The sequence below is a fragment of the Lepus europaeus genome, chromosome 19 (genome assembly GCF_033115175.1).
Source record: "Lepus europaeus isolate LE1 chromosome 19, mLepTim1.pri, whole genome shotgun sequence".
Lineage (NCBI taxonomy): Eukaryota > Metazoa > Chordata > Mammalia > Lagomorpha > Leporidae > Lepus > Lepus europaeus.
In genome coordinates, this window is record NC_084845.1 from 9,051,147 (window position 1) to 9,063,551 (window position 12,405).

Below are 12,405 nucleotides of genomic sequence, written 5' to 3' on the forward strand. Positions count from 1 at the left end.
CAGGTGCAGTTCTAGGCTCCTGTCTTCAGCTTGAGCCAGCCCTGGGTATTACAGACATTTGAAGAGTAACCAGTGATTGGAAGATTTCTCTCTCTCCCTCTCTGTCAGTCTGCCTTTCAAATACATACATACATAAATATTTTTAAAAAGCGATGAGAAAGTTTGCTCGGTGTCCAGTCCAGAGTCCAGGTCAGTGGAGGCCAGCTAGGTGCACGTGTTCCTGCTGCGCCGCTCAGCTGGCGTTTGTGCTGAACCTCGTGTGTGAAGGATCTGCCTCTGACCTGAGGGACGTCCCGTCTGCCCCGTTTAGAAGCTCTGTCACACGCCAGAGCCAGAGGCGGGCCCTGGGGGAGAGAGGGCCTCTGAAAGGCTGGGCAGGACAGACAAGGCTGGGAACCAAGCTTGAGCCCCCCCCACCGGGTGCAGGCCAGGCCAGCCTGTGCACAGCCTGCCCACAGCTTGACCCACCCCCTTCTTCTCCAGGGAGCACCCGACGGCAGCCATGGCGAGTGGCAGCGGGGACAGTGTCACCCGCCGGAGCGTGGCGTCACAGTTCTTCACACAAGAGGAGGGCCCAGGCATAGATGGCATGACCACCTCCGAGAGGGTGAGTGTGAAGAGCAGGGCTTGGCACGGGGACGCGCAGACCTAGGGTCCCCGGGTGGCAGAGCCGAGGGTCCCGTGGGGCTGGACTGGACCGGCAAGGCCAGCACTGGCAGCTCGCTGTCCCTGCAGGTGGTGGATCTCCTGAACCAGGCGGCACTGATCACCAACGACTCGAAGATCACGGTGCTCAGGCAGGTGAGCGCGTGGGGGCTGCCCTGTGAGAGCCCTGGGGGGACCGCTGGTGCCCGGCTGAGCCGGTGGTGCATGCCTGCCCTGGACCAGGCTGTGCGGGCGTGTGTTCATTCATTCTCACCGAAGCTCCGGTGAGCAGGGCGAGTTCATCTACAGAAGGAGGCAGGCCGCAGAGCTTAAGTCCTTGGCACGAGGGCACCCTGCTGGTCACCCGTCAGCGCCCGAGTGCTGGCTCTCGCTGGGTCCAGTCTGGAGGGGAAGGCATGCCTGCTGTCAGACGTGCGCGGGGTGGGACGGAGAAGCTCAGGGGGCAGTGGGAGCCCATGGGCAGTCCTGCCCCAGCCTAGGTGTGGGGCTTGGGGACGGCTTCCTGGAACAGGGGGCTCTGAGCCAAGCCCTGGAGGAGGAGCAGAGCAGCCGAGTGAGAGGGGGAGGGGCGTCACAGGCTGTGCAGAGGCCAAGGAGAACCAGGAGGCCGGGAGCTGGCGTGGCTCACACCGGGAGGCAGGGTCGGGCGGTCTCTGGGAGACTCTGGTAATGCACGCGCTTGGCCTGGCCTCGGGAGTCCGCCTCTGCAGAGGAGGGGCTGCGACAGCCTTCCCGCCGGGGGACGGAGCTCGTTCCACAGTGGCACCTGGAGTCGGAGGAGCAGGGTCCCGGGCCGCCCAGGCTGCCAGGCTCTTGTGGAAAGAGCTATTGAAGAGCCTGGCAGGTGCCGGGTCTCAGGGCGTGGCTGGCACTGTCGCAGGTGCTTGCTGAACTGAGGGGGCGTGGGCAGGGAGAACGAAGGTGGGGCCTGGACACTCCCTCCTGTCCCGAGGTGGGGCCTGGGCACTCCCTCCTGTCTCCAGGTGGGGCCTGGGCACTCCCTCCTGTCTCCAGGTGGGGCCTGGGCACTCCCTTCTGTCTGGAGGTGGGGCCTGGGCACTCCCTCCTGTCCCGAGGTGGGGCCTGGGCACTCCCTCCTGTCTCCAGGTGGGGCCTGGGCACTCCCTCCTGTCTCCAGGTGGGGCCTGGGCACTCCCCCCTGTGCATCCCGTCCTTGGCCCACCAGGACCTGCACTTTGTAGGTTCTCACTGAAGCCCCAGCAGCCCTGTGAGTTGACGTTTAAGGTTCCGTTTGACAGAAGGGTAAACTGAGGCGCAGAGAGAGGAAACCGTAGTGGGGTGTGACAGGGCCAGGGATGGAGCTGAGTTTCCCTGCTGCCTGGCCCCATGCTTTCCCCTGGACTCTGGCTTTCCTGTCGATTGGCTCCTGTTCTCATCTGCGTGCCGCCTCCCACCCCAAACCTTCCAGGTCCAGGAGCTGATCATCAACAAAGACCCCACACTGCTGGACAACTTCCTGGATGTGAGTGAGAGAGCAGCGCGGGGTCACGGGCGGGGCTGCGGGGGGGCTGGCGCGGCCCAGCCCTGATCTGCCTTCCCAACGTGCAGGAGATCATCGCTTTCCAAGCAGACAAGTCCATCGAAGTGCGCAAGTTTGTCATCGGCTTCATTGAGGAGGCATGGTGCGGGCAGTTCCGGGGCCCTGCGAGCAGCCCCGGAGAGCTGGCCCCGGGCGCCTGGCCGGCCTGCCCTCCACCCCATCCACACTCCCTCCCACACACCCCGACTCCCCGGGAAACCATAATCAGATGGAACCCTGCGGAGTCTGCTCCCGCCACCCCTGGCATCCACGCCAGCAGCGAGGGCTGGCAGAGCTGGCGGTTCCCGCCCCCGCACTGGTCCAAGCCGCCCTTCCCTCCTGCCGGGGCGGCTGCAGTGGCCTCTCAAAGCCACGGCAGTGGCACAGCAATCTCACTCCTACTCCCACTCGCCCACGCCGCGTCCCTGCCCTCAGACCCCCGTGCGCCCACCTCACTGGAGTGGAAACCCACAGCCCTCCGTGTGGCCCCCCGCTGCATGCTGTGCGCCCCTGTGCCCGGGCCGGAGTGCACTCTGCATGGTGACAGTAACCGAGTGGAACACCTGCCCGGCCGTGGCCTCAGGACCTGGCTTGTCCCCCGTGGGCCTCACAACAGCCTCAGTGGGTGCTGTGCCTCCTCTCCTCACAGAGGGCAGAGGCTCAGAACGGCGAGTGACTTCTTCACTTGTCCGTCCTTCAAACGTTTACTGGGTGCTTGGTGACAGGCAGGGACGAGTAGCCTGGTTTCTTCCATATTTTCTGTTTGCCAGGCAGCATCTAAGTGTTTCACCCACTTTGATCCTATAACTGAAGACACAACCAAGGATTGGAGAGGGGCTGTGAGTTTTCTTAGGGTCCCACAGCGGCATGGCAGGGCTGGGTTTCACGCCATGTCTGGCTCCAAAGCCCAGATGGTCGATCTGCCTGTTCCACTGGGAGAATTTGTGGGAAATAGAGTTTGCAAAAACCCACCGACTTGTGGAGCAGCTGTGTCTGTGCCTGCTCCACCCAGCGTTTGTGTTGGGCTGTAGGGACACAGCTGTAGGGACACGGCAGTGAGCAAAAGCAGGTGCTAGCGGCGCCTTCCTGGATTCCATGTTTTTTGCTAATTCAGTGAGTGCTTGATCTCAGGCTGTAATACACTCAGCCCTGGGGCTTGGCCGTCTCAGAGAACAAGCACTTCCTGGTTTCCAGCAGCAGCACCCGGTGTAGGGAGGGGCCTGCTCTCAGAGCGCTCCGGTCAGCAAGGCTGCTGATGGCCTAGGAGAGAGTGCCGGCAGGCCGTGGGGCTCACGTCCCCCGAGTGAGATGCTCAGGTTCCCTGGAGCAGCAGGACCGCCCTTGGGGTGGCTCAGGCCAGAGGTGTCACACTGGGTTCTCAGCCTCCAGGTGTACTGGCACCTGAGGCCGCTGCGGCCCGGACTCTGCCCCCTCCATTCCAGTGCCCTGAGGCCCGGGCCCCAGGCTCTTGCCACCCCCATGAGACTGCCTCTCCTCACCCTTCTCCCTCCGTCCGCAGCAAGCGGGACATCGAACTACTGCTGAAGCTGATCGCGAACCTCAACATGCTGCTGAGGGACGAGAACGTGAACGTGGTGAAGAAGGCCATCCTCACCATGACCCAGCTCTACAAGGTGGCCCTGCAGGTGAGCTGCCTCCCACCCGGGCACCTGCCCACGACACATCACGTTCCTGATGGGCAGAATGAGCCAGTGGTCTAAGGCGCACGCAGCGAGGAGGTCCAGCGTTGTCCACTGGGCTAGAGTCACCAGGAACCCATTCATTCATTTCTGCAAACACGCCCAGCCCTGTGCTAGGTGGTGCTGCGGACACAGCAGTGGCCAGGGTGACCCAAGTCCAGCCCACTGCCAGAGACAGAGACAAAGAATGACACTGGTGTTCTGTTTATGATTTTATTTATTTGAAAGTGAGAATTAGAGGCATCATCTGTCCTCTAGTTCACTCCCCAAATGGCTGCAATGGCCAGGGCTGGGCCAGGCTGAAGCCAGGAGCCAGGAGCTTCTTCTGCATCTCCCACGTGGGTGCAGGGGCCTGAGCTGGACCATCTGCTGCTGCTTTCCCAGGCAAATTAGCAGGGAGGAGCTAGATTGGAAGTGGAACAGCCAGGACTCGAACTGGTGCCCATATGGGATGCGGGCACTGCATATGGTGCCAGTTAACTCACTGCCACAGTGCTGGTCCCAGGAATCACATTGGTTTGATTGTGGTCTGTGACAGGAACAGAACACGGTGTGGCGTGATGTTCATTGGCAAGAATGAAAACATCTCACCCACCTTGGGAGGTCAGCATTGTTAATCCTTTGTCAGCCTCAAGATTGGGGCCTTTATCACTCTGGGTTGTCTCTGTGATCCCCGTGGGGTCAGGGCTGGCCTGTCTTGGCTCGCGTTGCGTGCTGTCTCCAGCATTACCCGTGGCTGGAACTCAGTATTGTCCAGAACGAATGTGCATCTCATTGTTTATGGGTCTCTGGGTGGTAGTGCAGGTTGATGGCTGATGTGAGGTCTCCATCCCTGTGTCCCTATCCCCCGGCAGTGGATGGTGAAGTCACGGGTCATCAGTGAGCTCCAGGAGGCCTGCTGGGACATGGTGTCTGCCATGGCCGGGGACATCATCCTGCTCTTGGACTCTGACAACGATGGCATCCGCACCCATGCCATCAAGTTTGTGGAGGGCCTCATTGTCACCCTGTCGCCCCGCATGGCTGACTCGGAGATACCCAGACGTCAGGAAAATGACATCAGCCTGGACCGCATCCCTCGTGACCACCCCTACATCCAACACAGTGAGTGCCCCCCACGTCCAGCACAGTGAGTGCTGCCCACCAGCTGGTGGCCTCCGGATGCTGCACCGGCCCCTGCCGCCTCTCTCACTCTCCCCCATCTGTCTTAGTTTTTATTTTTATTTTATTTTAAAAGTTTATTTATTTGATAGATATACAGAGAAAGAGAGAGAGAGATCTTCCATCCACTGGTTCATTCCCCAAAAGGCCAGAACCACCAGGACGGGGCCAGGCCAAAGCCAGGATCCAGGAGCTTCTTCAGGGTCTCCCATGTGGGCGCAGGGGCCCAAGGACTCGGGCCGTCTGCTGATTTCTCAGGAGCATTAGCAGGGAGCTGGATTGGAAGAGGAACAGCTAGGCCTTGAACCGGTGCCCATATGGGATGAGGCCGTTTGGAGGGTGAATCAATGAATGGAAGACCTTTGCGTCTCCCTCAATCTGTCTAATTCTGCCTCTCAAAATAAATAAGTAAATCTTTAAAAAAAAAAAAAAGGCAAACACAGACACTATGAACACATGCACTTAACCACGTGTGTACAGAAAGGTCTGAGGGAAACGCGGTACCCGGCTGTGTTCCCTCTGAGCGCACACGCGGGGGCCGGGGAGGCTTCCTCGGTTACAGGCTGCATCCAGACCTAGTGCTGGAGAGCCCAGCTGTGGGGTGGAGGTGAGGGGGTGCCTGGCCCAGCCCTGCTCCCCAAGGCACACACTAGTAAGAGCGCTGGCTTTGCCTCCCGACCTCGCTGAGCGCCCACGGGTGTTTATATGTCCTCACTGTCTGCGTTCGTTTACTGCTTGGAAGAATTGCTTTTTCTTGGCCGGCGCCGTGGCTCAACAGGCTAATCCTCCGCCTTGCGGCGCCGGCACACCGGGTTCTAGTCCCGGTCGGGGCACCGATCCTGTCCCGGTTGCCCCTCTTCCAGGCCAGCTCTCTGCTGTGGCCAGGGAGTGCAGTGGAGGATGGCCCAAGTGTTTGGGCCCTGCACCCCATGGGAGACCAGGAGAAGCACCTGGCTCCTGCCATCGGAACAGCGCGGTGCGCCGGCCGCAGCGCGCTACCGCGGCGGCCATTGGAGGGTGAACCAACGGCAAAGGAAGACCTTTCTCTCTGTCTCTCTCTTTCACTGTCCACTCTGCCTGTCAAAAATTAAAAAAAAAAAAAAGAATTGCTTTTTCTTGAAGATTGACTTACGTGAAAGGCATGGTTACAGAGAGGCAGAGGCAGGGAGAGGCCTTCCATCCGCTGGGTCACTCTCCGGTTGCCCACAACGGCCGGAGCTGTGCTGATCCGAAGCTGGGAGCCAGGAGCTTCTTCCGGGTCTCCTACGTGGGTGCAGGGACCCAAGCACTTGGGCCATCCTCCACTGCACTCCCAGGCCACAGCAGAGAGCTGGATTGGAAGAGGAGCAGCCGGGATTCGAACTAGTACCCATAATGGGATGCTGGCGCCACAGGTGGAGGCTTAGCCCACTATGTCACAGCGCCAGCCCCTAGAAGACTAATTTTTTCTTTTTTTTTTTTTGGACAGGCAGAGCGGACAGTGAGAGAGAGAGAGACAGAGAGAAAGGTCTTCCTTTTTGCCGTTGGTTCACCCTCCAATGGCCGCCGCAGCTGGCGCGCTGCGGCCGGCGCACCGCGCTGATCCGATGGCAGGAGCCAGGTGCTTCTCCTGGTCTCCCATGGGGTGCAGGGCCCAAGCACTTGGGCCATCCTCCACTGCACTCCCAGCAGAGAGCTGGCCTGGAAGAGGGGCAACCGGGACAGGATTGGTGCCCCCACCGGGACTAGAACCCGGTGTGCCGGCGCCGCAAGGCAGAGGATTAGCCTAGTGAGCCGCGGCGCCGGCCCCTAGAAGACTAATTTTAAAATTGTATGCATTTAGGCCGGCGCCGTGGCTCAGTAGGCTAATCCTCCGCCTTGTGCGCCGGCACACCGGGTTCTAGTCTTGGTCGGGGCGCTGGATTCTGTCCCGGTTGCCCCTCTTCCAGGCCAGCTCTCTGCTGTGGCCCGGGAGTGCAGTGGAGGATGGCCCAAGTGCTTGGGCCCTGCACCCCTTGGGAGACCAGGAGAAGCACCTGGCTCCTGCCTTTGGATCAGCGCGGTGCGTCGGCCGCAGTGGCCATTGGAGGGTGAACCAACAGCAAAGGAAGACCTTTCTCTCTGTCTCTCTCTCTCACTATCCACTCTGCCTGTCAGGGAAAAAAAAAAAAAAATTGTATGAATTTGTTGGCTTTTCCGTTTATAAAAGCAGGCCTGTACTGTGTAGCTTCAGCTGACACTCTGAGCGGCTGACGTCCCCGTGCGGTGACTGTTCTCTGCTTCATCACTGCTGACTTGCGGGTTGTCGTTGTGCCATCCTCCTTGGGGTGTCGGTATGAGCACACAGCTGGCGGAGTGCGTGCCCCGTAGATAAGGGTGGGGCTCTCCTCACGTGCCACAGCTCCCTCACCCCACAGTGCTGACAGGTGGCGTCGTCCCCACTATGATTGCGTCACAGTCCAGCAGTTCTCTGGATGAACGCTCAGGTGCCCCCATTTCAGGTGTAGCATTCAGATGTGTTTGTATGGAAGATGTCTAGAAAGGTAGCCTCCAAATTAAAAAAAAATCTTTTAGTTATTTATTTGAAAGAGAGAGATCTTCCATCAGCTGGTTCACTCCAGGAGCCTGGAATTCCATCCGGGTCTCCCACATGGGTGGCAGGGGCCCAAGTGCTTGGGCCGTCATCCAGTGCTTTCCCAGGCCACAGCAGGGATCTGGGTCAGAAGGGGTTGTGGGTGCCCGGGCGCCGCTGAGCTCATCCTCACCGCCATTTCCCAGAAACTGTGTGCAATCTGCCTGTCCTGTTGGCAGTCATGTGGACACGTTAACTAGTGGATTCTTTGTTTTTCTGAATATTTGAAGACATCCAAATGCCAGGTTCTTTCCTTTCTTTGGGCCCTAGAAACTGTTCTCTTCAGAGTCCTGGAAGAAAGGGCCCCACTGACTGGGTCTCTTCTGTCCTCTGTAGATGTGCTGTGGGAAGAGGGGAAGGCGGCCTTGGAGCAGCTGCTCAAGTTCATGGTGCACCCCGCCATCTCCTCCATCAACCTGACCACAGCACTGGGCTCCCTCGCCAACATCGCCCGCCAGAGACCCATGTTCATGTCCGAGGTGATCCAAGCCTACGAGACCCTGCATGGTAGGTTGATGGCCTCTCCTGGCCTGGATGCTCTTTCTTGAGCAGATGTGAGCCAGGCGGTGTGCCCCAGAGCGCCTCCGTCTACTAGCGCGTGGGCACGAGGGAAGGGTTCCCTGGGTCTGAGCTGGCGTTAGCACTGAGGGACGTGCGGCTGAAATACGAGTTTTCTCCACGCTGGCTTCATTCTGGCTCTCACTGGGGCAGCAAACATGACCGACTCCCACCCCTCTGGCTCCAGGCTTCCGTGCATCCACATAGCAACCGCAGGGGTCAGAGAGCGTCTCTTTCCAAGGGGCGATGCTCATTGTTTCTGATTGGCCAAGCAAGATTATGAGCCTGTCTCTGAACCAATCACTGTGGCCAAGGGAATGTGGGGTTCTCGCTGGCCCCAGGTCTCCTACCCACTTGGACCGAGAATGGAGACAGAATGGTTCCCTCAGAGCAGCAGGGGAGCATTGCTGGCTAAAGGGACAGTGGGGTCCAGGCGGGCTCCAGCACAGACGCGCCATCACGCTGTGGGCCGGGGGCACGTGCTCCACAAGGTCATTCTGGTAGCGGGGGAGGGATCCCAGCCATGAGCGGTTGCCACGGTTCAGTTGAGGACTTGTGGAGGTGAAGGCAGTGCTTGTAGCCCTCCCGAGGAGAAGCCTTTGGCACCCCCGAACCAGAGGCGGGGGGACTGGGACATGGCTTAGTGAAAGGGAGGGGGTTTTCTCTGGACATTGAGGTTGGCTGGCAGTGGTGGAGACCCCTTGTGTGCTTTGAGCCTCAGCTTGTGAGGGGGCCGGTGGGTCACGAGGTTGATGCCGGCAGGACCGCTGCCCGAGGCTGGGGCTGGGAACCCAGACTCACAGGGCCCCGCGATCTGTCCAGAGCCCGAGCTCCTGCCGCTTCCCCACAGCCAACCTCCCGCCGACGCTGGCCAAGTCTCAGGTGAGCAGCGTCCGCAAGAACCTCAAGTTGCACCTGCTGAGCGTGCTCAAGCACCCAGCCTCCCTGGAGTTCCAGGCCCAGATCACCACCCTGCTGGTGGACCTGGGCACGCCGCAGGCCGAGATCGCCCGCAACATGCCCAGCAGCAAGGACGCCCGCAAGCGGCCCCGAGACGACTCGGATTCTGCGCTGAAGAAGATGAAGCTGGGTGAGCTGCAGGCCCGGCGGGCTGCTGGGAGGCGGCAGGGGCGCGAGCACACGTGCGAGGCTTGCTTAGGTCTTCTGCACGTGTTTTACAGCGTGGGCCTTGGGAAAGTTCTTTGAATTGTAAACATTTTCAGGGCTAGGCTTGTGCTGCAGCGGGTTAAGCTGCTGCTTTGAACGCCGACGTCCCGTGTGGCAGTGCCTGGATTTGGGTCCTGGCTTTGCTTTGATGCCTCAAATACTTGGGCCCCTGCCACCCACATGGGAGATCAGGCTCTGGATCAGCTGGCTGTTGTGGGCATTTGGAGAGTGGACAGTGGATAGAAGAGCTCAGTCTGTCTCTGTCACTCTTACCTTTCAAATAAATAAAAATACATAAGTTGCCGGCGCTGTGGCTCACTAGGCTAATCCTCCGCCTTGCGGCGCCGGCACACTGGGTTCTAGTCCCGGTCGGGGCGCCGGATTCTGTCCCGGCTGCCCCTCTTCCAGGCCAGCTCTCTGCTGTGGCCCAGGAGTGCAGTGGAGGATGGCCCAGGTCCTTGGGCCCTGCACCCCATGGGAGACCAGGAGAAGCACCTGGCTCCTGGCTTCAGATCAGCGCGGTGCGCCAGCTGCAGCGCGCCGGCCACAGTGGCCATTGGAGGGTGAACCAACAGCAAAGGAAGACCTTTCTCTCTGTTTCTCTCTCACTGTCCACTCCGCCTGTCAAAAAAAAAAAAAATACATAAGTCAGATATTCTTTTTTTTTTAAGATTTATTTATTTATTTGAAAGGGAGAGTTACAGAGAAGCAGAGGCAGAGAGAGGGGGAGAGAGAGAGAGGGAGAGAAGTCTTCCGTCCACTGGTTCACTCCCCAGATGGCTGCAACGGCCTGAGCTGTGCCGTTCTGAAGCCAGGAGCCAGGAGCTTCCTCTGGGTCTCCCACGCGGGTGCAGGGGCCAAGCACTTGGGCCATCTTCTACTGCACTCCCGGGCCACAGCAAGAGAGCTGGATCGGAAGTGGAGCAGCTGGGACAGGAACCAGCACCCATTATGGGAAGCCAGTGCTGGAGGTGTAGGCTCAGCCTCCTGTGCCACCATGCCGCCCTGCATCCTTTTTCTTGATGGCCTCACCGTCTCTGACACACGGATACTTCAGCCTGTGTCTCATGGACAGACTTTTGATTTGTGTTCGTTCTTGGATGTAAAGATTGCCATGGTGTAACATTATTGCCTGAGTGCCCTCATGGGCCGCATTCCTGGCAGTCAGATTTCTGGGGCAAAGGCTTTATGCACTTACTTAACCTTTTGCCCACCAGTTTTATTGTTTTTTAAAAACTGTTTTAGAATAATTTTTGAATTTACAGACAAGTTACCCAAATGGCCCTGAAATCTCCCGGGTTCAGGAGGCCTGGCTCTCCCGCCATTTAGTTCACGCGTCCTTCCAGCCTCACGAATCAGTGCCTCGGCCTTGCCTGGTATGGTGTGACGCGGACACTGGGAGGAGGCCCGGCCGTAGCGGGGTTGGGGAGTGGAGGGTCCCCCCCCAGCTGGGTTCATTGTCTCCCGTCTCACGATTGGGTTCAGGTCCTGCACTGGGGCAGTGACCATCCTGGCCGCCTGGGGGCGGGCCCAGAGGCACATCGTGTCAGGCTGTCCGGTGACGCTAACTTGGACCCCTCGGTTAAGGCTGTGTCCACCAGGTTTCTGACATTTGTGGTGTCTAGTAGGCGGGGAGGACAGACTCCTCTCCAGACACTCTCCCAGTGGTGTTAGCGCCCGTCCGAGCTTGGCATCTGCACCTGTTGCTGCCACACTTGGAGAAGGCATTCCTTCCTGTGCCCGCAAGCTGGCATTCTGCGGTGAGCCTGAGCTGTCTTCCCCTCCTGCTTTTTTTTTTTTTTTTTTTAAAGATTTATTTATTTATTTGAAAGTCAGAGTCACACACAGAGAGAGAGAGAGGTCTTCCATCCACTGGTTTACTCCTCAATTGGCCACAACGGCCGGAGCTATGCCAGTGCAAAGCCAGGAGCCAGGAGCTTCTTCCAGGTCTCCCACGTGGGTGCAGGGGCCCAAGGACCTGGACCATCTTCTGCTGCTTTCCCAGGCCACAGCAGAGAGCTGGATTGGAAGTGGAGCAACCAGGTCTCCAACCGGCACCCACAGGGATGCCGGTGCTTCAGGCCAGGACGTTAACCCGCTGCGCTGCAGGCCCCTCCCCTCCTGCTTCACCATCAGTTAGCACCTGTGCGTTCTTACTCTGTTGTAGCTTAGAGTCCATTACTGTCGTTTGCTGGTGCCCCTTCGCCTTCCATGTTAGCCAGCTACTCCTGTCTCCTCAATGTGTCCCGTAAGCTTTTCTGAGGATTTCTTAATTCTGGCCTAACGAGATGTTCGACACTCGTCTTGTCCTTTCCTGCCCAGCCCTGGAGTCAGTCTTCTAAGGCGCCCTGGTTTCCTGAGTGGGGAGTAGGTTCAGAGGTCACAATCTGAGCACTGGATGGGCCCCGGACCACTGGGTGTGTTTAACTTCTTTTCTGTTTTTCTCTGCTTTGAGGTTTTTTTTGATGTATCTAAAGGCCTTTGTTAGTGGCATGCTAGTCCCAGCAGAACATAGCCCAGTACCCTCTGTGTCATACCAGGCTCACGCTGCCAGCCAGCTCACGTTTGTAAACCCTGTATGTGGACAACTACACGTGTGTCTTTCCAACCAAAGCCACGGGACTCGAGACTGCCAGTGACGTGCACGCAGCACGGACTGCCCACTGCGGCCTCCTCCTCAGGGTGGCCGGGCAGAGGAACCCTCGCCTGATAGTGAGGGAGTGACAGCCCCAAGTCACTTGCTCTGCAGGCACCACCTCTGCAAAGGAGAGCCTTATTTTTATTTTTAAATTTTTTTAAAAGATATATTTATTTATTTGAAAGAGAAAGGCAGAGACACAGAGAAAGAGAAATCTTTCACCCACTGGTTCACTCCCCAGTTGGCTGCAACGGCCAGGACTGGGCCAGGCCGAAGCCAGGAGCTTCCTCTGGATCTCTCACACGGGTGCAGAGGCCCAAACGCTTGAGCCACCTTCTGATGCTTTCCCAGGCACGTTAGTAAG

General features: G+C 58.6%; 1 protein-coding gene across 2 annotated transcripts in view; it reads left to right on the plus strand.

The window, feature by feature from the left end:
* The window catches only part of SYMPK (symplekin scaffold protein), a 35,422-nt gene that overhangs the window by 4,390 nt on the left and 18,627 nt on the right, over nt 1–12,405 (plus strand). For both annotated transcript variants that reach the window (XM_062177515.1, XM_062177514.1), the window contains exons 2-9: nt 484–607; nt 736–801; nt 2,096–2,149; nt 2,236–2,309; nt 3,726–3,852; nt 4,761–5,010; nt 8,015–8,185; nt 9,087–9,326. In XM_062177515.1, the coding sequence (XP_062033499.1) occupies nt 503–607; nt 736–801; nt 2,096–2,149; nt 2,236–2,309; nt 3,726–3,852; nt 4,761–5,010; nt 8,015–8,185; nt 9,087–9,326 (1,087 nt within the window). In that variant the 5' untranslated portion in view covers nt 484–502. The remainder of the gene's footprint in view (nt 1–483; nt 608–735; nt 802–2,095; nt 2,150–2,235; nt 2,310–3,725; nt 3,853–4,760; nt 5,011–8,014; nt 8,186–9,086; nt 9,327–12,405) is intronic.